General features: G+C 42.8%; 1 protein-coding gene across 1 annotated transcript in view; it reads right to left on the minus strand.

Annotated features, from left to right (window-relative positions):
- Positions 1-960: 960 nt before the first annotated feature.
- The window catches only part of pkd1l2a (polycystic kidney disease 1 like 2a), a gene marked incomplete at its 5' end in the record, with an annotated part of 35569 nt that continues 10629 nt past the window's right edge, over positions 961-25900 (minus strand). Inside the window, 30 exons of the mRNA XM_081358353.1 lie at positions 961-1535; positions 1616-1747; positions 1834-1935; positions 2741-2951; positions 3084-3244; positions 3331-3458; positions 3541-3674; positions 3877-4207; positions 4314-4499; positions 4570-4710; positions 4792-4888; positions 5057-5511; positions 5876-6089; positions 6182-6426; positions 9620-9819; positions 9944-10090; positions 16504-16682; positions 16769-16870; positions 16997-17227; positions 17521-17711; positions 17794-18019; positions 18108-18239; positions 19240-19360; positions 19470-19594; positions 19679-19834; positions 19925-20062; positions 20370-20552; positions 22582-22727; positions 22831-23130; positions 24192-24327. Coding sequence (XP_081214479.1) covers positions 1410-1535; positions 1616-1747; positions 1834-1935; positions 2741-2951; positions 3084-3244; positions 3331-3458; positions 3541-3674; positions 3877-4207; positions 4314-4499; positions 4570-4710; positions 4792-4888; positions 5057-5511; positions 5876-6089; positions 6182-6426; positions 9620-9819; positions 9944-10090; positions 16504-16682; positions 16769-16870; positions 16997-17227; positions 17521-17711; positions 17794-18019; positions 18108-18239; positions 19240-19360; positions 19470-19594; positions 19679-19834; positions 19925-20062; positions 20370-20552; positions 22582-22727; positions 22831-23130; positions 24192-24327 — 5376 coding nt within the window. The 3' untranslated portion in view covers positions 961-1409. The remainder of the gene's footprint in view (positions 1536-1615; positions 1748-1833; positions 1936-2740; positions 2952-3083; positions 3245-3330; positions 3459-3540; positions 3675-3876; positions 4208-4313; positions 4500-4569; positions 4711-4791; positions 4889-5056; positions 5512-5875; positions 6090-6181; positions 6427-9619; positions 9820-9943; positions 10091-16503; positions 16683-16768; positions 16871-16996; positions 17228-17520; positions 17712-17793; positions 18020-18107; positions 18240-19239; positions 19361-19469; positions 19595-19678; positions 19835-19924; positions 20063-20369; positions 20553-22581; positions 22728-22830; positions 23131-24191; positions 24328-25900) is intronic.

Consider the following 25900-nt stretch of genomic DNA (forward strand, 5'->3'; position numbering starts at 1 on the left):
GCAAAATGTGCAGTTTTGGGGAGGCTTTATGAACAGTTTGAAACTCCAGATCTGAGCAAACTTTGGAAAATTTTCTCATAAAGCAATATTGTGTGTGTATATATTATATATTCCACATATAAAATGTAAAATCACAGCTCTATACATAAAGTTGGACTGATATATGTATAGTATACAGATATATTTGACATGAGTAAAAAAATAAATAATCACCGCCCGTTGAACAAAACTTCACATGAAAGTGGATCTCTAGGATCAGGAATGAAGATCCCTGCATTTCACTAAAATTGTTTTGGTTATTCAAAAAGCTTTGATAACTTTTCATAAGTGAAGTGCAGACTGTCCATCAGTCCACTGGTGGCTTTCTTGTATTTGTTAATGTTATGACATCAAAGGCCATCTGTTTCCTCTTAATTCTCTATAACGTGTCTGTGTTGGTCAGTTCTCTAATGAAACGCTGAAATAAGATTGTGTAATTTGAATTTAACATGGTATACCGCAAAACTAATCTAGGAAAGTGATTCTGCTTGACTGGAAATTGAAACCATGTACACTGAATAAAGGGTCTGGGGAGTTTTTTTTAAAGACAGACCTCAAAATTGCCACCAGTAATGCCTGTCCAATAAGAATGCCAAATTTCACAACCGTTTTGCATATTGTTCTAGAGGCTGACATAGACTCCTCAACACACATTACAGACACTGATAGTTGCAAAAACTTTGTTGCCAATGAAACCAATTGGGAAAAAAGTCTCTAAACTTGATGAATTATTTGTATGACTGACTGATTTAGGTCTTTTTGCTATGTCTGGAACATTCTAGACATTTATAATGGCTGGGCACCCAAAGGCCTCTTTGTTCCTTCTTTTTCATGGTTATGCGGATGAGCTTACTGTCCTGTTCAAGTCATTTGAAGTTGACGCCTGAAAAACAGTCACAGGGCAGTTTTTTTTATAGAAGTCATTGAGGTCATTGACTGAGTCAATTTGTATTGATTGACTTGCTGCATTAAAAAAAGAGACTTAAATGCATGGCAGAAACATTGGTGGTGTATATGAGTCAGATCCCTTCGTGTTTCAATACTTGTATGCAATGTGTTAGTTTAAACAGCTTTCACAATTTCCCAGATGGTCACTTTACGGCACGTTTTGTTCTAGAATTATGCCACAGAAAAGAAAAAAGGGCAAAAATGACCAGACAGAGTTCCATATTTCATGCTTAATATTTGTAATAATAGCATTGACAAACGTCCCAACCGACCTAATAGAAACAATCTGCAAGATAAATGGAATAAGCTTTTTAAGATTATAGTAATGTACAAGAACAATTACTAAGTTTCCAAAGACCAAGAGGCATTTTACAATAAAGCTTGGATTGACTATCACATGGTTATAAAGATAAGCGTCATTTCTACGATGTGACTGAAGCTGTAGTCTTTGAAGCGTCTGCATCGATATGCTTTTTCTTGCACTTGATGCCAAGGAGACTGCAGATCTTCATCAGCATCAGATCTACGATCTCCTCTTCTTCAGAGGGCTGAGGGAAAAGAGATGACCGTTCAATTAACTGATTTAGAAAGGTGACAGCACTGGATTAATTGATTATGAGAGATTTACTGTGGGATGAAGTTGCTCTTCGTTGAAAGCCACCAATATCGCGGATATGAAGAGGTTGAGCACTACGAACGTCATAAAGATAATACAGGATCCGATGAGGAAAGCACCCAGAACTGGATTGTAATCCAAAACCTGTTGGTAGAAGGAAATGATACAATGAACAATAGAAGTTCTTAACCAGACTGGCAGAGTAATTCAGTATAGGCCAGTATATTTACCTCATCATAGTTAAAGATACCTAGTTGTAGGCAAATAATGGTCTGTGCAGCCTCAAGCAGAGTTCTGTACGAGTAGAGCCTCCAACCGTACATTAAATTGCACTAATGGGATACAAAATTTAAACATTTTGGACAAACGTAAATGGGCAGTCAATATGTACATCGCCAGACTAATGCATGTAAATGTTCTTGTGCATACTCAAAATTAGCATCAAATGGCATTGGTTCTTATGTCTCGCCATCAGAATAAATGTGCGTAATATACAAATGGGAGCTATGGTGTAATGCAAATAACTTGCATTTCAGTTTGTACCTCACGCTGCTATCGTATGACTTAAGAAGACTTGTAATATAGTGCATAAGTAGTGTGAACTGCTACTTTGTACTTTCAGGAGCTTGTAGGCCAGTGGAGCCAAACTCAGATCCAGGAGGATCCCAGTCCTGCAGAGTTTAGCTTCAACCCTAATTAGACACACCTGATCCAGCTAATCATGTTCTTCCGGATTACTTGGAAATTACAGGTAGGTATGAATGCTCGTTTCCGCCACAGGATAAAACATTTTAAAAGATAATTGCGACTTTTTAACTCACAATTGCGATCTTTTCTCAGAAGTGCGAGTGATAAAGTCCAATTCTAAGGAAAAAAGACCGACTTTTTTCCTCAGAATTGCGAGTTTATATCCCACAATTCTGACTTTATGAATCGCAATTGCGACTTTATACCACGCAATTGTGAGAGAAAATTGTGACCTTTTTACTTATAGTGGAAACAAGCTTCCGTAGGTAGGTGTGTTGTAGCAGGGTTGGGACTAAACTCTGGAGAATTGTGGCCCTCCGAGAGCTGCCTCTGTTGTTGCCCCTAAACGTTGTCTAGATTCCACAAATTGTGTGGGAATATGATACTCACAGCAATGGAATAGGCCAAAAACATGATGGTCATGACCACGATGAAGCCTGAGATATCTGTCCATGCTCGCTGCAGTGTAGAGGTGATCATGTGTAGCTTGGGGTTGAGTCTCAGCAGATGCCACAGCTTGATGGTGGCCAGCAGAACTAAGAAGGCTATTAGATACCCCAGTACAGCATCTGCCGTGGCAGTCTCATAAAAACTGACAAACCTGTTAGAGAACCAGTCGTATAAATTGCGAAGAATTTTGAAGTATCAAGTCTATTTTGTGCAGTATGTAGAAGTCTAGCATTCCATTCCGAACACAGTCATTGATCTGAAAGGGTTTAAGACTTTCACTCACATGTCTTTGTTATTTTGGTAGTAGTCAATGTCCCGGTTACCCAGTATTGTCCTCTTGACAAACACAGATAATGCGCTCCAACTTAGAATAATGATGACCAATTCCAAAAGATTCCACTTGCTTCTGAAATATGCCCATTTCTGCTGCTTCATTAGTTTGCCCTGTTAAAATCCAGAAGATATTGTGCATTATAACTTCACTGATGCAAATACACCATCTTATGTTAGTGTTCCATGGGAGAGCTGACCTGCACAAACATGTAGTAGAGAATGAAGAGGAAATAGATGGCCTCTGATGCCATAACAAATACATGAAAGCCACCAGTGGACTGATAAAGATGGACAGTCTGCACCTCACTGCGATATTGAAATGCACCTGCAAAAACAATAAAATGACTGTGAGTCCAGACTTTGAGAACATGAGAATCTTATGAGGATTTCAACAGGAGATGCCTTACCTACTCCTGTGGTCTCAAATATGAGAGTCACAATGCAGAAGAGGTTCACATTTGCATTATAAACTGTGAACTCCGCAAAGACAGCCCGTGTATACACGTCCAGCCAGACGTCGTCAAGAAGATACTTTAGAAGTCTGTAGGATGGGAAAGGAAAGATCACTTGGTCTAGCTTCTACTTGAAACCACAGTAGTCAACATTTGAAATGGATCAAAACCTTTCATCAAAGTTATACATGGATTACAACGATACCCATTCTTGTCTTAGGACAACTTTGATGGACTTTTTTGATCCACTTCAAATGTTACTACTGTACTACTTGTTACACATTATGCTACCTGCTAGCATTCTTTTTATCCGGGCCTAGGTCCACCACAAATCCTCCACCTCTGTAAAGCGCCAATCCACCCCAAATAGAGTTTGCCCGGAGTTTGGCCTGAGTTTGGTAGTGCCACGGTGTGGGTACAGTCTGATAGCCATTCACATTTTTAGTCTGGTTCCACCCTGGACCATAAGAGCTCATGTCCTCCGCTTCCCAGGAGTATGGGGCATGGCAATCAGGAATAGCGAACTGCATGGTCTTGGCAACTTCACAAGAGTCTTTTTTCACCCTAACCTGACGGAGTCGAGCGTTGCCAACAAGTTTTGAGTTTCCATCGGTTATGAAGCCTGAAAAGGTAACATACAACAAAGAACATTTAGGTCTAGAGGTAAAATAAACAAGCAGTTTTTAACCTTGATCAAGTATGTAGAGAATACATATTGAAGGAAATACCTGGATATTCCCCAAACAGATTACCGAGCAAGGAGGATTTTGCCCAGTTGAATATATCTTTATGGTTCATACTCTCTGAAATGCCACTTCTGAAGCTCTGCCGGATGTGCTGAGTGAGGTAGTACGCATTTGGATCTCGCTGAGCATATGCGACCAAGAGAAGCATCCACAGGAATCCCACATAAACTGCAATGTAAAAGGCTGTCAAACAAGCTGATCTGTTCAATTAATTAAAGAGTAATTGTGTCCTTCTTACTGAGAATCTCCCGGATGAGTGCGAAAACTTTCTGCTCCTTGATCATGTTGTTTTTCATCCTTTCGATGTCGGTGGGAGGAGGAGGCTGATAGAAACTACATGTGCTGTCTCTCCTGGCAATTCTGACTGCATCAGGATCATCTGTGGACAGATGTTTTATCTGAAGATTTGCCACACTAATAATGTGATTACCAAAGAGGATACTGTAAATGCACTCGTTACCGGTGTTGGGTAGAGTCCCGTCAATCGTGACATCTCCATACTCTTCTTGATCAACAGTTTTGAGTACCAAAGCAAAAAAGACTGCAAAGCCCAGTACCTAAAGAAACCAATACAAGATCAACAAGTCTCTGTAGCAACAAAACAACTAACGGACAATCGTGTAACCACAAGCTTTACAGGAATTGGTAATGTACAATACAGATAATGTACAATCTTAAAATTTAAAAAAGGTCTCATAAAATGTATTTTTTATTCCATCTCTTACTTTTACAGGTTGAGTGATGAAGAGGCTTTCAAAGAACGACACCACCATTGAGATGAGCCAGCTAATGGAGCGATCCTTGCCATAGTTCAAGCCATACATCATAGTGAAGTATGCTGAAACACCACTGGTGGCTATAACAAGAAACCAACCAATGAACACAAACCACCAGGGCAAGCCTTTCTGACAACACTTTTTGCTGTTTCCACTGCTGCCCTCTGTTGGGCTGGAGCTACGAGTATGCAGATCACTGGCAGAACAGGAGGAGACATGAGGTTCAAGTTGGTTCTTCATGCCTTGGACCTGCAATACAGCCCGTTTGTAGCCATCTGGCTTAGAGAAGGATGAAGGCCCCAGCAGTCTCAGCTCTTTCTCCACATTTTGGAGTTGTTTGTAGAGATACTGGCTGTAGATGCTGTATTTTTCATTTCGCTCTGAGCTCTCACAAATACTGCTCTCTGCAAGAGGAACAAAAAATATTGTTTCACATATAATAATGTATGTTTGTATGCTGAGCTCCATTCAAAGTTGGAGGTGGGAATACTCAAATAGGAGTGTGAATGGAGGTGGGAATACTCCACTTCCAATCTCAAAGCATTCCAGTCATACTGCATTCCAGACAACTAGGAACTTGGAATACTAAAGAATATTGCTTTAGTTGTCAAATGACACTCACCAAAGTTAGGGTTGCTCTATCCAACCCAACTTTACAAATGCCAGTGGTTTTCTAACTAAAGTTCAAGTTTTAATTGACATTCAAGTTCATGTTTCACATTGTCTGGAGCTAAGACATATTATACAGGCTGCTATGGGTGGACTCACCTTTCAGATTTATACACCCTAGGGAAGCCACAAGAGTTTGCTCCTTTTTAGAAGAGTCAGTGTAAAACTCATTTCCAACTTGATTGTGTTGGCAAATGATCTCTTCAACCAATGACAGCAGATTATTAATATCTGTTTTGGTGGAGTCCAGTTCTATCCTGGGAACAGGTATTCTCATGACCTTATAGAGTGACTGTGCTATTCGTTTGATGTCCTGAAAAAGAAAATATTAAAAAGTCATAAAACCGCAATCATTATGAGTGAGAGATGGACCTATGCAGGATCAAATTCTTGAGTAGGACTTGCCTTTATCACAGTGTCGGGTGTGATATCCTTATGATTATAGTGTGAAGGCGGATTTGGAGACACACGTCCAGTTTTGGCTTGCTTTGTGGGATCTGTCTTTGACTGCTGCTTTGAAGACGATTCAGACTTTTGCTCTCTTGGACGAGCATTTCTGAAGATGCTCACAATAAGGAGATTGATAGGAAACATGATAATGGAACTTTGGATGCCAATCATGACCTGTTGCCAGGTGAACTCAATCTTACCTGTAACCCATGCAAGGACAGAAATCTCATTATTATAAATGTAATTATGTTCTGAGTCAAGCAAAGACTTTAAATTATGTCTGTAAGTGCTGTTACCAGAATGAGGGAAGTGATGGCAATCCTAAAGGATATTGTGCTCTCAAGTAACTTGCTGCAGATCCCTTTACTACACTACACTAAATCAAGGTCTAAGTGGGGCTCAATTCCATGTGGAAATCGGCAACGCTTTTTGCTTAGATGAGTATTAATAAGATTCTCTGTGATAGAACCCTCAAATCTAAAGATCCTAAGGGGTTATTTCGAGACACCGAGCATCCAAAACCAGGGACCCCATTACGGAGCCGCTGACTTAATAAGGTCTAAGCAAGTAAGTGTGCAGCAGGCATGGTCTCACTGAAACCCTCATGGCATTGACATAACCGCCAAGTACCCTCTCTCTACAGGAATCTAGAATGAAAATAGAGATATCAGGGGCCGGTTGCACCAGCTTTGCACAAGTTACAACTTAGCCTAGTTTTGACGTAATTGAGCACTAAGTTATAACTTACGCACAACTAAATATTTTTGCGTTGAACCAGTAAACTTAGTTGAAGCATAACTCTACATATAAACTAAATATTTATGGAAACCTCTGATCAGGAGTAATGGTTGGAATAAAATAGCAGACTGACTGAACTGCATCAATGAGCTCTTGTTTTACCTGACAGACTTTAATTCTTTAGACATACAGTATATGATAATGCTGACATGTACACTTGCTTACATTTTAATAGACAGAACATTATGTGATGAGATTACCATGTTAACGGCTCTTCAACACAGCACGCCGCTGTGTGCGCATCACTCCGTGTTGTGCGTGTCATATAAAATCAGTCATAATCAATAAATGTCATTTGTTTTTGTTTTTTTGTAACCCTAACCCCACCCTATCCTAACCCTTTGTTTGCCATATGTATATATACCCTGCGTTCTCCCTAAGCGTTTGTATTTGGTTTTGGTTGTGGTATTCTTTGTACTTCTCCAAGTTAATCATTAAATATTGTTCCAATGTATTCTTCTTTATCGTGCGTTCTCTTCATCACACCAGACCGTAACAGTATCGTATTTAATGGAAACTTTTTAACATTTGTTACGTGAGGTAAAAGTAGTTAGAATGAAGGATAAAATGAAATTCCCCGCATTTCAACAGAACTTCTGCTCACGTATTTGAAGGCGGCTATTGGAATATTGGTAAACATCATAATAATACGACTATGCATTTCTTTATGGAGAGCTTACGACTAGCTATGTTCTGCCTTAAGAACACATGGTGCAAACGAATAAAGTACAAAGTTAGTTACAAACTAGCTAGTAGTTACTAAGCCTCTAGTGTGGACTTTACATTCCAATTTAAGAAAGAACTTACGAACGGCTGGTGCAACCCTTCCCAGGACTTTAGACCCTTATGTACAAAGGCCCTCTTGCTTTCTACAGGACCTCTTGTGTTTTTTTATCATAGTAATCGATCCCTGCCATTGTGTCCTTCAAAGACTTTACCTGCCCTCACCTTTAACTTATTTTCCAGGGGTGCGTTTCCAGAAATCGTTGTTAGCCTAAGCCAACTGTGGTCGCAAGTTTAATTGAATTGTGTTGGTAACAATGGAAATTGTGATCATAGTTGGCTTTGGGAAACGCACCCCAGATCAGCACAGACGGAGAGAAGAGAGTCTTGCATAAATCACTAGACAAAACCCACATGTGAGAGCTAAGCAACAAAAATGTTGAACATTTGTCAGTTTTGTTTTAAACTTTGTGTTACTAACAGTTCAGCTAGGGGGTGCAATGTGATTAACTATTGGCATAAAAAAGAGTTGTAAGGCACATGTAATTGCATAATTGTTTCATAAATGTGACACTTTATGCCCTTAGTGCACAAGGGTGACTTCAGCAAGCCTTGCTGGAGTACAACATCCCATAGTCAAATGCAGTACGTAGTGTACGGACTGAATAATGAGCTGTGTCCCAATTTAGAGGCTGCATCATTCTAAGGCCAAATGCAAAAGCGGCGCAACGAAGGATGTCCAGTTTTAAAGGCTCCTTCAAATGCGGCCTTTTCCCAGGTCACAAAGCCTATACCCCAAGTCTATATCCCAAAAGTGCATTCTCCTGAGTTTGTCCATGGATATATGATTAAATACAGTTTATTTCTCTGAATCTCCTGTGTTATGTGCTTCATTGCAGCCTTAAAGTGACAGTTAGTTAGTCTAGTTGCTGCTGATTTGTGTTAATGGTTCAAGCAGAATCGGAATTGCTAAAATTCAAACGATACCCAACCCTAATAACAACTCGATTTTTTGAGAGAAAATAGCAGGTTACACTTTTAAATGTAAGAGTTAGATTTCAAGTTACTCTATCTAACGATACAAATGTAAAAAAAAAAAAAAAAAAAAAAAAACATTAAAGTGGTTCCAATGTTGACATATCTTACTAAGATTGACAGGTTGACAGAACTTTTCTTTTTCCGACAGTTGAATATAAATTTCAGAATAGTTCAGAACAAACAGACTGCCACTTGTCAACAGCAGCTGTCTCAGGCGACAAGAGCAATCCTCCGTAAGCTAGACAGTCCCATTTAACAAAGCTCGGTTCAACTTTCGCAGACTTTGAAGGCGTGGCCCTTGAAATCAAGTCAAGTCAAGTCAAGTCATCTTCATTTATATAGCGCTTTTAACAATGTAGATTGTTTCAAAGCAGCTTTACAGAGAGAGATAAACGTATTATTTATGGTAACAGAGATTGATTTGGCTTTATAGCGGTTCTTTAATAAAGTTATTTTCCAGCTAAGGTTAGTTATGATTGATTCGCTTCCGTCGCAACAATCATTTGTTATTAAATTAGGGGCCGCTAAGACGACACAATTCTCTCTACACAGACTTTAAACGCGAACCTGTGAGAAACGCTGATGGCGTTCACATGCGCATTAAGAATTGGTTCTATAGTTATGTGCGTTTGAATATATGTACGCAGGTTTGTAATTCCCTACAAACCAAGCCTAAACAAAGTACTGGTGTTTCCTTATAATATAAATCCACACCCTTCGAAGGATGCAGCCTCTGTATTGGGACACAGCTATGGATGAACATGTTCTCCTTTGCTGATAAGAGCTTTCTAGTTGAAGTAAGACATTGTTAGATTAATGTTTTATTGGCCATACCTAGGTCCATGGTCTGCTCTGAGGGGTCTGACGGGATACCCCAGAACATGATACTGGTCAACATGGTGCAGAGCAGCAGCGAACAACAGCAGGAGACACGCTGTACCCGTGTGAAATTACTACTTGGGGGACAACTGATTACAGAGAACCAGATGTGACCATCACGGAAATCTTTTGCAGTCTTCATGAAGAACAAATTACTGTAACAGTTGAAGACAATAAATTAAACATTAATGAGAAAATACCAAAAAAATTGTACCACATTTTGTGAAAATTATAATTAGTTCTTGTCCCAAACGTTTTTGTCATCTCACAGCTACATACCTAAACCTTTTTAAGTCCATTTCTGTTGCAACTGGAAATACTTTATCTAGTGTGCATTCTCCCAAGTCAATGGCCAACCACGAGCTGCACAGGAAGTGCCACTTCTGCCCAGTTTTCAGGTCCTGTACCATTACTTTGTTAACATACCTGTAACAATTACAAAGAGTCATATACAGGAAAGTACTGAAATTACATAGACGAAAACGTACTCGGTTACTAACGTAACCTCGGTTCTCTCTAGAAGAGGGAACGAGTACTGCGTTTTATCAAAACGCTACGGGAAAAGTCTCTTTTCACGAAACACTGAAGCAAAAAATTATCCTTTAATTTTCATATATGTAAAACGCGTTGCGGCAGCAGCAGACAGCTATGGCGAGACGGCTTGCTCGCTCATTGGCTGCTCTGCGGCAACTGCTTAAGCCTATCGAGCGAGGCCTGGGATGACATCAGGCCAATGAGGGCGCTTCGCGCCCTCCTCGCCACTTCCCGCCGAAACGGGCGTGGCTTACCTCTATAAAAGGAGCTCGAGAAGGCTGACTCACTTGATTTTGATCGCCGAAGCGAACCAGAGTGAACCGTACGCACGGCAGAGAACGCAGTACTCGTTCCCTCTTCTAGAGAGAACCGAGGTTACGTTAGTAACCGAGTACGTTCTCTTACGAGAGTCCTCTCGTACTGCGTTTTATCAAAACGCTACGGGAACCCCTTGCAAAACGCCGTGCGTGCTGGGATAAAAACACTGATCACCGGAAGCTTTTTCAGGCATACAGTGCATAATCACCAGATTGACTCACACAGAGTCAGGGAATAAGGGTGAGAGCCTTAATTCCCTAAATTTTAGCGTCGTAGAAAAAACATGTCCACAGACGCAAATATAATCATCACATAGACAGGGTAGGGAACCTGAACTAATGTGGAAATGTGGGTCTTACACAGTTCTGCCCAAGATAGTCGGTAGCGCATAGCGCATGAGTTTCAGCGGTCTGATTAGACGGCTGAACAGATTACACCGACAAAAGCTTAGCCTGCAAGGCGGGAACCTCTAGGTTATAAAACCTGATAAATGTAGACGGCGAGGCCCAACCTGCCGCCGTACATATATCCTGTAGGGAAATCCCGCTGGACCAAGCCCACGAAGAAGCAACGCTTCTCGTAGAGTGCGCTCTGACTCCCAAAGGGCATGGAATGCCCTTGGCAGTATAAGCCAGCGCTATGGCGTCAACTATCCATCTGGATAGACTTTGTTTCGAAACAGCCATTCCTTTGGAACGTCCGCTGAACGAGACAAAGAGCTGCTCTGTCTGTCTGAAGACAGCAGAGCGGGACATATAAGCTCTTAAAGCCCTAACAGGGCAAAGAAAACTCGAATCCCCTTCCTCACTCGATGCCGGCAGGGCAGCCAGGGATATAACCTGAGCCCGAAAAGGCGTGTTGAGGGATTTCGGCACATAGCCATGCTTAGGTTTGAGTATGACTTTAGAGTCATTAGGACCAAACTCCAAGCACGCCGGGCTCACAGAGAGCGCGTGCAGGTCGCCTATGCGCTTCACTGAAGCGAGAGCCATCAAAAACACTGTTTTGAAAGACAAATGTTTGAGGCTAATAGACTGGATAGGCTCGAAAGGGGCACCTTCCATGGCCGCTAGGACCGTAGAAAGGTCCCACAAAGGAACTGAAGGAGGTCTGGGCGGATTCAGTCTCCTAGCTCCCCTGAGGAAGCGGATGACTAAATCATTCCTTCCCAGCGACTGACCCAGCGTTGAACCAAAGAACGCTGAAATAGCCGCCACATACACTTTAAGCGTGGAAGGGGATCTGCCCTTATCCAACAGCTCTTGTAGGAAGGAGAGAACCTCCGTTACCTCACATTCGAGGGGTGAAATGCTCCGAGCTGCACACCAGCCGGAGAAAACCGACCACTTCGAAGCATAAAGCCGCCGTGTCGACGGTGCTCTAGCCTGAGTGATGGTATTCACGACTCCCTCTGTGAGACCAACGGGTATCCGTTGAGCACCCACACGTGAAGGGACCACAGTTCCGGGTGTGGGTGCCAAATCGAGCCCCCGGCCTGCGAGAGGAGATCTCTCCTCAACGGCAGCGGCCATGGAGCGATATCTGCCAACTGCATCAGAACTGGGAACCATGTCTGGTTCTCCCAGAACGGAGCTACAAGCAGGACTGGGCATTTCGTTTCCCTGGCCCGTTCCAGCACCTGTGGCAGGAGGGAGACGGGGGGAAAAGCGTATAACGGGCAGCGCGGCCACTTCCGGGACAGCGCGCTGTCGGTCTTTGAAAAGAACGCGGGGCAGTGCGCGTTTTCGCGGGACGCGAAAAGGTCCACCTCCGCTCTGCCGAATCTCTCCCACAACAGCCGGACTGTTTGTGGGTGTAGAGACCATTCGCCCGGGGGAACATTGTTCCTGGACAGTCTGTCTGGGCCCACATTCTGAAGCCCAGGTACATGCACTGCTCTCAGCGAGCGTAAGTTGTGCTGAGCCCATAGCAGGAGGCGTTTCGCCAGCCTGTACAGGGATATGGATTTCAGACCGCCCTGGCGATTTATGTAGGACACCACAGCCATGTTGTCCGAACGGACTATGACGTGTTCGTCCTTGATGCGGGGACAAAAACGCGTCATCGCGTTGTGCACTGCCAGCATTTCTAGGCAGTTTATGTGTAGGAGCTTTTCTCGTTCCGACCACAGGCCGAAGAACGGTCTGCCCTCGAGCAGAGCTCCCCATCCCGAGGTGGATGCGTCTGTCGACACCATCCTCACTCTCGAGGAAGTCCCCAGGCTTACACCTGATTGGTACCAGTCGTCCGCCGTCCAAGGCGCCAGGGCTGAAACACAGCTCTGATCGACCTTGAGGCGTAATCGACCGGTCGCCCACGCTCTGCGCGGTACCCGCGTTTTCAACCAGAACTGCAGCGGGCGCATGCGGAGCAAGCCCAGCCGGAGAACTGACGATGCTGAAGCCATGAGACCCAGCATCTTTTGAAACTTCCTGAGCGGGGTGACAGCGCCGCGGCGGAAAGACCTCGCCGCGCGCTGAATGATCAACACGCGCTGTGGTGACAGCCGCGCTGTCATAGACTGTGAGTCCAGAACGACGCCCAGAAACAAAATCGTTTGACTGGGGTTCAATGAACTCTTTGTCCAGTTGACTGTGATACCAAGATTCTCGAGGTGATCGAGTAAAATGGTTCTGTGCTCCACGAGCTCTGATCGTGATTGAGCTAGGATCAACCAGTCGTCCAAATAGTTCAGCACTCGCATGCCTCTGAGTCTGAGAGGAGCGAGCGCTGCGTCCATGCATTTCGTAAATGTACGGGTTGCTAGGGACAAGCTGAATGGCAGGACTGTATACTGGTATGTCTGACCCTCGAAGGCGAATCTCAAGTATCGCCTGTGGTGTGACGCTATTTGTATTTGAAAATACGCGTCCTTCAGATCTATTGACATGAACCAGTCTTCTCGGCGAACATGCGCGAGAATTTTGCTGGTTGTGAGCATTTTGAAACTGCGTTTCACCAATACTCTGTTCAACCGTCTTAGATCCAGTATGGGTCTGATACCGCCGTCCTTTTTGGGGACTAGAAAGTATCTGCTGTATAGCCCCCCTTCGCTTAGAGCTGGGGGAACGCGCTCTATCGCCCCTTTGCTTATCAGTTTTGATATTTCGGCTCGAAGTAGGTGAGCTACTTCCAACGAGACCGTAGTTTCGACGCGCGCTATGAAGCGGGGAGGGCGTCGACAAAACTGTAGCGAGAAGCCTCTCTTTATAATGCCTAGCACCCAGTCCGAAACCCCTGGGAGCGCTGCCCATGCTTCTGCATGGCTGGCTAGGGGCTGGATACGGAGCGCACTCTGATCGCCGTGCGACAGAGGTGCTTCGGGGGATACAAACATAGGCGTTATGCCTGTGGCATTTGAGGCGGGGCGCGCGCTTAATACAGCGGGCGAGACGCTCGTCCTCGACCTTACTACAGTGCTTAGCTGAGTGAGGGAGGACTGAGAAAGTCTCATAGGACCCATGTGAGCGAGTAGATGTGGCACATTTACTGCTTTGGGCGCGGCGTCTGCCTGAGCAGAGCGCGCGCTCACAGTTCTCGTTTTTACAGAGAGCCTGTGATGTGTTAGACATAGTGTTCGTGGGCACTGGGAAGTGGGCACTCTCACTATGCTGGAAGCGCAACCGACCTGAGTCGATTTTATGTGCGCGGGCCCTACGTGTAGGGCTGTGCTTATGTGTAGTGATGGGCACTGAGGAGTGGGCATCGAGACTACATTTATAGCACCATCGGCCGTGGCCGGGACACCAGAAAATACACTCTTTTCGAGATTTATCTGGGTAGCCGTGAGAACGGCTTCTGTGTGCAGGCAAGCGGGCGGCAGTGCAGGCTTGCTCTCTGCAGAAAACACTGGAACAGTCGCAAACCTTGGGACTGAAACAGCGGGGCGCTTGGGTGGGAGGCCGGCCACAACGGGACTCACACACCTGCGCTTTCCCAGGCTTGCTAGGACTTCTTCGGCACTTCCGGTTTTACCACAACCCTCGATCGCGGCCCGCGCGACGAGGGGCGCCGGGCGCTGGACCGAGAGCGGGGCCTCGAGCTGCGCTGTTGTGGCTGCTGCGAAGAGGCGGCCGAAGGCGGGGGCTGAGGCTGAGAGCTCCGCGGGGTCCGTTTGTCACGAACCGCTGCAGAACCGGAGCGCTTCGGCAGGAAGTGCTTGAAGGCTTGAGACGCTTTCTGGGCCTCGGTAAATCTCTCCACGAACTCGGAGAGAGAAGAACCAAAAAGGCCGGTGGAAGACAGCGGGGCATCGAGAAACGCAGTGCGCTCGGAATCGGCCATCTCCGTGAGCGTCAGCCATAAGTGCCTCTCAGCGACAGTGGCGGAAGCCATACACCGTCCCATGGCTTGTGCGGCGGCTTTAGTAGCTCGGAGCGTGAGATCTGAAGCGCTCCTCAAATCCGCGATGCAGATAGCGTCAGGTCCCATCTCGTCCAGCTTACGGAGGAGATCACCCTGGTAAATCTGCAGCGTAGCCATGGTGTGTAGCGATGACGCGGCCTGCCCAGCGGCGGAGAAGATTCGCGCGAGCAGCGTCGACGTCATGCGGCAGGCTCTGGAAGGCAACACCGGTTTAGTCCGCCGTCCAGCAGAGGGCGGGCAAAGGTGGGTCGCTATCGCCTGTTCCACCGGCGGAAGAGAGAGGTAGCCTCGGTCACTGGCATTATCCAGAGAGGAAAATGCGGGTGACACAGATGAGCGCGTCCGCGCAGAGTAGGGCGCGTTCCAAGCCTTCGCAACTTCTTCGTGTAACTCAGGAAGAAAAGGAGCGGGCTTAGATTCCGGGGAAGTGCGCTCACCAGGGAGGAAACTACCATCCAGCCGGGTTCGAGAGGGGGGCTCCGGTGCAGACCACTCGAGGCCGAGGCTCGCCGCGGCCAGTGCGAGTACCCGCATGAGCTCCGTCTCAATGTTGGCTCTCGTTGAGGGCTTGCGGGCAGGAGGCGCGAGATTCTCAAAGCTCGCCCAATCCTCGCTGCCTGAAGCTAGCAGAGAGCAGGAATCCTTCTCCCCCGACGCGGCCTCTGAACCGACTTCCTCTGATGAAGCGGCGGCAGACTGCGGGCGCTGAGCATCAGGAAGTGATTCGAGAGAGGCCGGTGAAGCTGGCGGGCGAACCGGCGAGCTTGGTCGAGCTGGAGCGGGTTCCGGGACCCGCTGCGAGCGGCGCTTCTTACGGCGCGGCATCGCGGCGGTGAATGCAGGCTTGGAAAAGGATGCCAGGCGAGTCCTCAGAGTCACCATCGGCAAAAGCTCGCAGTGAGGGCATCCGCCGTCAGCGAGCGCGAGCGCTGCATGGTCCTCACCCAGGCAGGAAACACAGATGACGTGCTTGTCTCCCTCGGTGAGTGGGGCTCGGCACGAGCCGCAGGAAGGCATCTTGAAAAAGACGCAGCTCTTTTAGGGGTGAGTGTTGCGAAGAACACACACACACACACACACACAGAAAAGCAATAGTATGAAAAGGATATAGGCGTCGGAAAGCGCAGCAGGTACGGCTGTAGAAGGCGGCGTTGGCCAGCAGCTTCGAGGGCTCGTCCCGCTGATGTGCTTGCTTCAACGACGCTGCTTCCGTGATCCAGCGATGCGTGCGCTTCGCTGAAGAGATTAAAATCAAGTGAGTCAGCCTTCTCGAGCTCCTTTTATAGAGGTAAGCCACGCCCGTTTCGGCGGGAAGTGGCAAGGAGGGCGCGAAGCGCCCTCATTGGCCTGATGTCATCCCAGGCCTCGCTCGATAGGCTTAAGCAGTTGCCGCAGAGCAGCCAATGAGCGAGCAAGCCGTCTCGCCATAGCTGTCTGCTGCTGCCGCAACGCGTTTTACATATATGAAAATTAAAGGATAATTTTTTGCTTCAGTGTTTCGTGAAAAGAGACTTTTCCCGTAGCGTTTTGATAAAACGCAGTACGAGAGGACTCTCGTAAGAGAACAACATGCCTCCCAGGAAATCACAAGTACTGTGTGACACATTTCCCATTATCTTTACCAAGAAGGATGCTGTCCTGAGTTGTCATGCCAGAGCCTGATACTTTGTAGCTCTCCCAGTGAGTATGGGCTGGTCAACAAGAATATGTCCAGTCCTCCCCTTTCAAACACTGGCTTTTCAGGGTCAGTCAAATGATGAGGTTCACTCTCTCCCTCTGTGCCTTGTAGAGTCACTGTCACCTGGAACAATGTTATGTTGTGTTCATTTTGAACGACACAAAAGTGTCCATGAAAAAATGCTGCAACAAAATATGGTCGACACTAACCTGAGAAGAGGTGGAGGCCCCACGACGATGTCCTGTGTTGATACTCAACAAGTAACGATATTCAGCTAAGGGATCATTGTCCTCAAGTACTGTGACCTTCACCTTTAAATTGGCAGATTAACATTAAAGTTAAACAAAGAAGTTTTTCTTATTAATGGTATTTTTTCTTTCAAAATATGGAATTATCTATACGTATCTCAAATTGGATCTTTAAGAAAACCAGCAAACCTTGACTGCATCCTGAATGTCCTTTCTTCGTGCCCACATCACAACCACCAGGTAAGCCAGGATAATGGCACCTACAAAACACACCACCACCGGGTTGTTGACGAAGGTGCCAAAGAGTTCAGCAGTGCGGGACACATCAACCACGTTGGGCATTACGAAGAAAGAGCTTCCAAAAAAGGTCAAATGAGTACATAGGCATTGAGTAACCAACCTTGTAGTACGAGGGCCAACCTGAAAAAAAAAAAAAGTAAGGCTCTAACCATGAGGTCCTAAATTACATGCTTATTCAGTTTAAAGGGGTGTTCACACCAAGAGTGATTGCACCGACATACCAACTGGAAGTCACTTATTTTCAATGAATGTTGGCAATTTGCGATATCAGTGATTGTTGGCAATGCAATGTGGGCACTGACTCAACAAAATAGAAAGACTTTATGAGATGATAAGTGACACCTCAAAACCAACAGTATAGCCATTTGGTGACGCCCAGCGATAAAATCAAAAGACATTTTTGTTCAGCTTACCCTACAGCCATCACCACTCCAATTGGCCTTCATCTCATCCCAATACAAACAGTGAGCAGCAATGGTTGTGATGAAAACTGAGGCATTTGTCGAATTCACCCCTGCACCAACAACAGGCCTCACCAGAAGATAGTAAACGCCTACTTCCACTGTCATCTCCATAGGGTTAAGCACCCATGTGTACCTCTCCTCTGCACCAAAAAAAACAGAATAATTATCTTTTGCAAATATTATTTCATAAATTCTGTTGAATTGTTTATATTTGTTAATAACCTTCAGAGTTGCCCCCTTGAGGCAGTTGGATCCGGGCCTCATAATTTGTGTCATTAGGATAGTCCTGAAAACCCAGGAGCAACTGCAGAGGGATCTCCTCTGAGGGGTCTAACTTGAAAACCAGAAATATATTGGGTGCAGTCACATTAATGACCACAGTGCTGAAGTTTCCTAGTTCCAGAAGAGTTTGGTTAACCTCTGCCATATCCGTCCTTGGTAGGAGAATCTAGAAAATGAAAAAGATAGATAAGGTATGGATGTTTTATATTTACAGTAGCCAAGCTTTTGGACACTTGCTGACAATCTTCTTTTACCTCAATCTCCTCAGTGAGATTTGCCACTGTAATCACAGAGCCATTCGTTTTGGTAAGAGAAAGAGACCCCACTGATCCACTGATACGGTCACCCTCACACCATGAGAATGGATTTATTCCAAAACTTGTCATCTGTAAATAGGTTCAAGAATAAATTAACATTACAGAAATCTAATCTTTGAATCTTACCTCTTAGGGACATTCAAGGTTGCCTGTAGAGGAAAGGTGTCCAAAGCACATCAACTAGTCACGGGGTACCTCAAGGGCCAGTGCTTGGACCTGTACTCTTCTCCATATACACTACATTACTGGGAACTTTTGTACAGGCACATGGTTTTTCCTACCACTGTTATGCACACAACTCTACTTTTTATTACAACCAGATATTCCCATCTCCAACTCAACCTATCGAAGAGGTTGCTTGTCTTTCCGGTCACTCCAACAGTTCAACAATAATTTCAACCAGATCTGCCAGAAACCTTTGGGTAATCTTTCATAACCAATTGACATTCAAAAAACTCTTTGCAAAGACAGCACGGTAACATTAGGAACATCAGTCCCTTCCTAACTGAGCATGCAGCACAACTCTTCATCCAGGCCCTTGTAACTTCTAGACTAGACTATTATAATGCTCTTCTGGCAGGATGTCTAACATGTATAATCAAACCTCTAAAAATACTACAGAACTTTAATGAGCCCAAAACAGCCCACATTACACCTCTCTTAATCTCTCTTCACTGGCTACTGGTTCAAGACATTGATGCCTGCATACAGAACAATCATGGGCTAGGCATCCTCTTTACCTCTACTCTCTCTTACAAATGTACATCCCCTCCAGAAGCCTGAGGTAGGTGATTGAGTGCACCTCGTGGTGCCATCACAGAAAAGCACAAAATCACTTTCCCAAACATTCACGTTCCCAATTCATTACTAGTGGAATGATATTCACAACCCTACACGGCCATCCAAATTCCAAACAGCTAAAAAACAAAAACAAATATTTTCATTGAGCACTGAACCGTGTCCTGCTTATGTTGACTCTTTTGTTATTGCCTCCTTAGGATGAATCACATTTGTATAATCGCACTCTGTATAAAAGCATCTGCAAAATGAAAAAAATCACACAACTCACCCGTACATCTACTGGTTCATCTGCAGACAAAACATCAGAGCCCAGAGATGGGAGCATAAAACTGGCAGAGCTGTTCTTCTGAATGTTAAAGGACTGTTTCTGAAGACAATCTGGTGATAATCTGAAAGATCACAGCAGAATGATTTGTCTTATGGCTTATGCTGCAATGTGAAGACCCCATAAAATTAACATTTGTGCTTTTGTATGATTAATTTGCATTATTCTCTTACCTGTTGACATATAAACCAAAAACTGAAGTGCTCAGTATGGTGGGCGGCTGGTTAACCTTTTTCCCAGCCAACAAGGCACTCTGAACATTGCCCACAGTGTTTAGTAAATGACTGGAGATCTCACTCTTTAGCAGAGGGGAATGAAAACAGTGTCAAGAATGGTGGTTTTAAATCAGCACGTGAAGCAGGGCTCGGGTGTTGTGAAGTACCTGTTCAGAAGTATTGGAGGAAGCTTTGAGGATGTTACTAACAGCGCCAATTATTGGTGTGGATGCTTGCAGTATATGTTCAGAGGACCCCACACCAGAAAGCGTCAAAGAGACCAGGGCCTTACTGAGGTTCGTCAGCAGAGAACTTGCCTGTAACTGTAGCCAGTACGGATGAGTTAGGAAAGAGGTGTATTACTACTAAGGTATTACTACCATCTAAATTTCATCCCGACTGTTTCAAAGTACCTGCGCAGTGCCTGTCAGCTCATGGCCTTGTGTGGTAAGGCCTGCAACCACATTAGCACTCATCTGCACCTCTGCTGGATTATTTGGGGAGATGGAGCTTGTGGCAACACTCAAACTCAGCAACATCTCTTGTCTCAGCTTTAGTCAGAAGAGACATACCGTATTTGGTTATTCAGAATTACAACATAATCAATTCAATTCACATTTATTTGTATAGCACTTTTCACAATACACATCGTTTCAAAGCAGCTTTACAGAAAATGCATGAGTCCACATTACATTTTAGAGTAACTGTTATCAGAGGTAAATGTCTAAGTTATGTATTTCAGAAATGTACATATACAAAATCACAGCTAAAAATGTAATAATTAAAGGCAGAGGGGTAAAATAAACACTGGGAATATAAAAACAATGTGCCTGAATGTGCACATTCCCTATAGACTACCTCTTTTTTTAGACTGTCATGCTGTTCGTCAAGTGATGCATCATTCAGTCTGTCGGACACAGACTGGAACATCTGAGCCAGCGCTGGCCCAGTGAGTCGACCTTGTTGCTGCAGCTGAGACACCTGATTGGAAACCAATGCCTGAAGATCCCCAACTGTGTGCTTAGTACTGGTGTCCTTTACCTGGAATATCATGCACAACAATTTCATTTCCAAAATTCTGTCATTATGTCTGTCTTGGCTGTCTTCTTCTTTTTGTATGTCACTCTTTTCCTTTTATCTGTCTGACTAATTCTCACGTAATGGTCACATGGTTCCCATAACCTAGTACTGACATTTGATTAACACGATAAATCATTATATAGGCTTTATCCATTGATAGATTACACTCTGTTTAATTGTCACGGTATGTGGCTGATATGAACATGATGAAGGAATAAACTAAATACTCTTTAATTGTAACTTCCAACACAAGAAACAGGAGAATAACATGGAGAAATACAACCTCGAAACATAAACAAGACAGGAGAAGGGACAGACTGAAACTGAGAGCTTAAAGGGATAGTTCACTTTGAAATTAAATTTTGGTATGTTTTAGCTTACCTCAAGGGCATCCAAGATGTAGGTGTCTTTTTTTCCGCAGTAGTTTTAATTTTGATATTTTTAGGTCAAACCGTTCTTGTCTGTCAGTCATATCATGCAGGTCTATGGTCACTGTCTCAAAGAGCATGCACAAAGTCCAAATTAAAACAATTCCCCATCGTCCAAATTAAACAATTCCCCATTGTAAGTACACATTGATGGCCTAAGACACGAAACGAGCGGTTTGTGTGAGAAAACGAACAGTATTTATATCGTTTTTAGCTCTTATACACAGCCACGTCCAAGTGATCTGAGGGCGCATGCATCCGCGCGAATACTGATCGTTTTCTAACACAAACTGCTTGTTTCGTGTCTTAGGCCATCAATGTGTACTTACGATGGGGAATTGTTTACTTTGGACGATGGGGAATTGTTTTAATTTGGACTCTGTGCATGCTCTTTGAGACAGTGACCATAGACCTGCATTATACGACTGACAGACAAGAACGGTTTGACCTAAAAATATCAAAATTGAAACTACTGCGGAAAAAAAGACACCTACATCTTGGATGCCCTTGAGGTAAGCTAAAACATACCAAAATTTAATTTGAAAGTGAACTATCCCTTTAAATACATAAGGCAAACAAAGGAGTTAAGGATCTAATTAATAAGGGACAGGTGAATGAGATGAACCAATGAGACAAACGGGAAAACTGGGTCGAAGGAAATTAGCAACTGAACACAATGAAAACTAAGACAAGACATTAATATGTAATGTGATGGGGACGAGACCGCCTATGCCGAGTCCGAGTCAAGACCGAGTCTTTGAAGAGTCGAGTCCGAGTCAAGACCGAGTCCGTTGGTTTTCAAATTCAGTCGAGTCCGAGACCGGACTCGAGTACTACATCACTATGTAATGCAAAATAAATTATAAACATACATTTTTATTTGTTGCAAATTTGCATGTTCCCATTCATCACTATTACATATTAATAAAAAAAAAAGAATTTGGTTAAAAAACAAGAATTGGTTGACCTAAATATTGCATTTATTGAATTTATTGGTTTACAATGTCATCATTTACTTTCTATATAGTTTTTTATGATCAATGATTATTGTTCATTACTAATTTTCTTTTCTTGAGACAAAATAGGCCAAGGCATATACTAAATGTACAAAACATGGTTTGAAAGGGAAATCAGTGAGTTTTTCATTTGTAATGTTTGATTTATTACAAGGCAAAACTGAATAACCTAGCTACTAGAATTTTCTCAGATATATAATCATATTATCAAGCATAAGTATATAGATTCAAATCTTACTGTGTGTGACAGGGCTATATTAGGGTCAAGATTAGTAATGATAAAAAACTAAAACAAGCCATACATTTAGGATTGGTCATTGTTCCCTCACTGTGTAGTTGTTAAAGATATGGTATTTTAGGCCTGAAGTGGAAAAATATAATTTCTTGAAATTTGGCAGTGATTTATTACATGTTTTGAGGGACTACTGGCAGAGTTATATGAGAATAAGCCATCTGGTTAATTAATTTAGCTGAACTGTAAGTGTTTTTTTTTCTGTTACTTTCTTTTCAAAAGATGCTCATAAACAAATAAGCTCATCTACAAACCCAAGTGGTTACAGCAGTGTCAGCAGTAACACCCGCTGCGTTCCTAACAGTGATGTCCACTTCCAGACTGTAGTTGTTATGTACATTCCCTAGAGGGAGGTAAAGCGACTCCACGGTGGGCTCGGCGCCACAGTAAAAATAATGACCTGCAAAATAGGTCAAAGTACTAGGAGTTAACTTCTATATGCATAGGCCGATTTTACTTTTATCAGGAAGAACAACATTTTGAATAAAAATCACATTTCTCACCACCGGCAGTTTTGAAGCAGAACACACAGGGCCTGGCTTTGCAGAAAGATGGATCCACAGAGCAGCTGATCTTAAAGGGAGAGAGCACATCACCCACGAGAGGGCTAATGATGCAGGAGGGAGGACGCAAGACGACGGGGGGCGTTACAGGCTTGAGGGGTTCGTCGGTAGCATGAGAAGATTGAGACTCTGTAGTCGGCAAAGGCGGAATGACTTCTGATGAGGAATCAGGATCAGTATCGGATGCACCATCAATGGGAACAGTGTATCTAGCAGATCCAGATAAGCCGCCTTTGATAGCTAAGAGAAAACACAGATTTGGGATTAATCAAGTGGGGTCTCAAATTAATATTAGTCACATAAAGTTAAACTTTATTTGGCAACACTTTATTTTACAGTGCCCTTGTCACAAATATTACATGTAGGCTACTTACTTACAGTAAATTATACATAATTACATGCAATGAACACTAAATCAAACCCTAACCCTATAGTAAGTACATGTAGTTAATTAATATTACTCAGTACTTAAATGTATAATTACACTGTAACAAGGACACCTTAAAATACAGTGTAACCAAATATTAATATTAGTCATACAAATAATTTGGAGTTAAACTTTATTTTAAGGTGTCATTGTTACAGTGTAATTACAAAAATAAGTACTGAGTAGTTTTAATTAACAGAGGTAACACTTTATTTTACAGTATGTGCATTTGCATTAGAGTTTTCTTACCAAAGAAAGTACTGGTAATATAAGGTAACTACATAGGTTAAGGTTGAGTTTAGGGGGTAGGTTCAGGGTTAGTGCCTAGTTATTACCCAGTTATTGCAATTACTACAATACGTACATAATATGCACATGGGGAACAGGACTGTAAAATAAAGTGCTACCGTTTTTAATATATTTACATGATGTAACGTATTACGAGGACGCTGTAAAATAAAGTGTAACCTAATTTGGTGGTCCCAAAAATCCACAGTTAAAAGTGTGAATGTCACTGCATTAGATAATAATGTCAAACCAACTGGCATTTATATATATATATTTAAAGATAGCACAAAAAAAAAAGAAAAAAAAGAAAAAAGTTTCAAATGGTAAAATTACTCTTTCTGGTTCATAGTTACTGTGATTAAGTAGAACTGTGTGAACTTGAGGAGAATTGACTTTATACATCCACTAACATCACTATAACAGCATTTATGTAGAAGTGACCAAAAATGGCATGTGCAGCTGCTGCTAGTTTTGAATATGTAATTATCTGTGCATTGCAATTCATATTTGTTTAAGTGTGATTTCAGTCATTTTGGGTCCACTCCTCAGAAGAATGGGAACAATTTACAAGTAAAGCGACTCTTACCATAAACCACCACTGTGATATCCCGCTTTGCACTTTTAAGTACATCACTCTCGATGGTATACGAGCTGCTGCTGCCCTCTGCCTGCTTTATCAATGGCTTTTTCACTGACTCTGAGTAACAGTGGCTTTGCAAAAGCTGTAAGAAAGTCATTTGTATTTTAATACACCATCCAAGCACATTGTGTCATGCTTAAAAAGACTGATGTAGGTCACTTGTAAAAAAGAAGTGAGATTAATTGTACTGATACTTCAAATTTTACAATTAGACATTTAAAAAAATATGCATGCAGATATTATTAATGGTAGCCTATATTTTAATTATAATATCAATTAAATAAAAGGCCATTTAAATAGAGTATGCTTTCATGACTATGTTTCTTAACACTTAAGTGCAATTTGTAATAATGCCATATTGAAAGTTTGACAGTTTTATAGTTTTACTTTAAATTACATTTTATTTATTTATTTTTTTAATCTTTTGTCATGCTTTAGTGAAGTGTTTAGTGTTGGCTAACATGCTAAAGTACATGTTAAATAATTTTAACTGTAGTGTGTTAATTGATATTACATTTAAAGTTAATATATTTATTTTAAATGCAACTTTATCATTACAAATATGTAAGAACAAATACATTTAAAAACAAGTTTAAATAGAAACAACATTATAAAATCTTGTCAGTGCGTTCGGCAGTACACTTTCATCATATTTCAACGAAATATAGAAGTAATTAAGAAATGACATATAAAGATGTACTTAAGTTAGTTGAAAAAGCACTCTAAAGTTCAGTTAACTGCATTTGTTATACATTTAAAATATAATAAATTTTTTAATAAATATGAATTAACATGCAATTCAAGGAACACTCCACTGTTTTTTGAAATAGGGCTTATTCACCTTCTTTCCTACATTTAGATAGGTGGGCAAATGCATTTTTGTCTCAGTGCATGCATTGTTTTAGTTTGACAGGGTCGGCGCTAGCTTAGCTTAGCATAATGAATGGAATCCTTTGTTGCCCGCTAGCATGTCCTGAGTGAAAGTGATATAAAAAAAAAAAACACCTAATTACTTCTTGTGGCCTGCGTATTCACAACGAGTACAAATAGCGTTGCAGATTAACACTAGGCGATTTCCTATGCAGATATTGACTTGGGACTATATTAGGGGGAAGCACAGGCGAAGGACTGCTACTTGGGTGTGATATCTCTGCGCCCAAGTAGCAGTGCTTCGCCTGTGCTTCCCCCTAATATAGTCCCAAGTCAATATCTGCATAGGAAATCGCCTAGTGTTAATCTGCATCGCTATTTGTACTTGTTGTGAATACGCAGGCCACAAGAAGTAATTAGGTTTTTTTTTTTTCATCACTTTTACTCAGGACATGCTAGCTGGCAACAAAGGATTCCATTCATTATGCTAAGCTAAGCTAGCGCCGACCCTGTCAAACTAAAACAATGCATGCACTGAGACAAAAATGCATTTGCCCACCTATCTAAATGTAGAAAAGAAGGTGAATAAGCCCTATTTCAAAAAACGGTGGAGTGTTCCTTTAAGTGTCTGTTAAACCCTACATTCAGTTCACACTTAAGTATGTTCTTTTCAAAGTATATTATTTTCGTAATAAGCACTTATTTTAAAAGCATGCTAAAGTATATTTCATTTTCAGAAGGGATTGCATGCAAAACTGGATTGATTTTCATAAAGCACACTGAAA

This window comes from Scardinius erythrophthalmus (assembly GCF_964197995.2).
Source record: "Scardinius erythrophthalmus genome assembly, chromosome: 2".
In the NCBI taxonomy this organism is placed as follows: Eukaryota; Metazoa; Chordata; class Actinopteri; order Cypriniformes; family Leuciscidae; genus Scardinius; species Scardinius erythrophthalmus.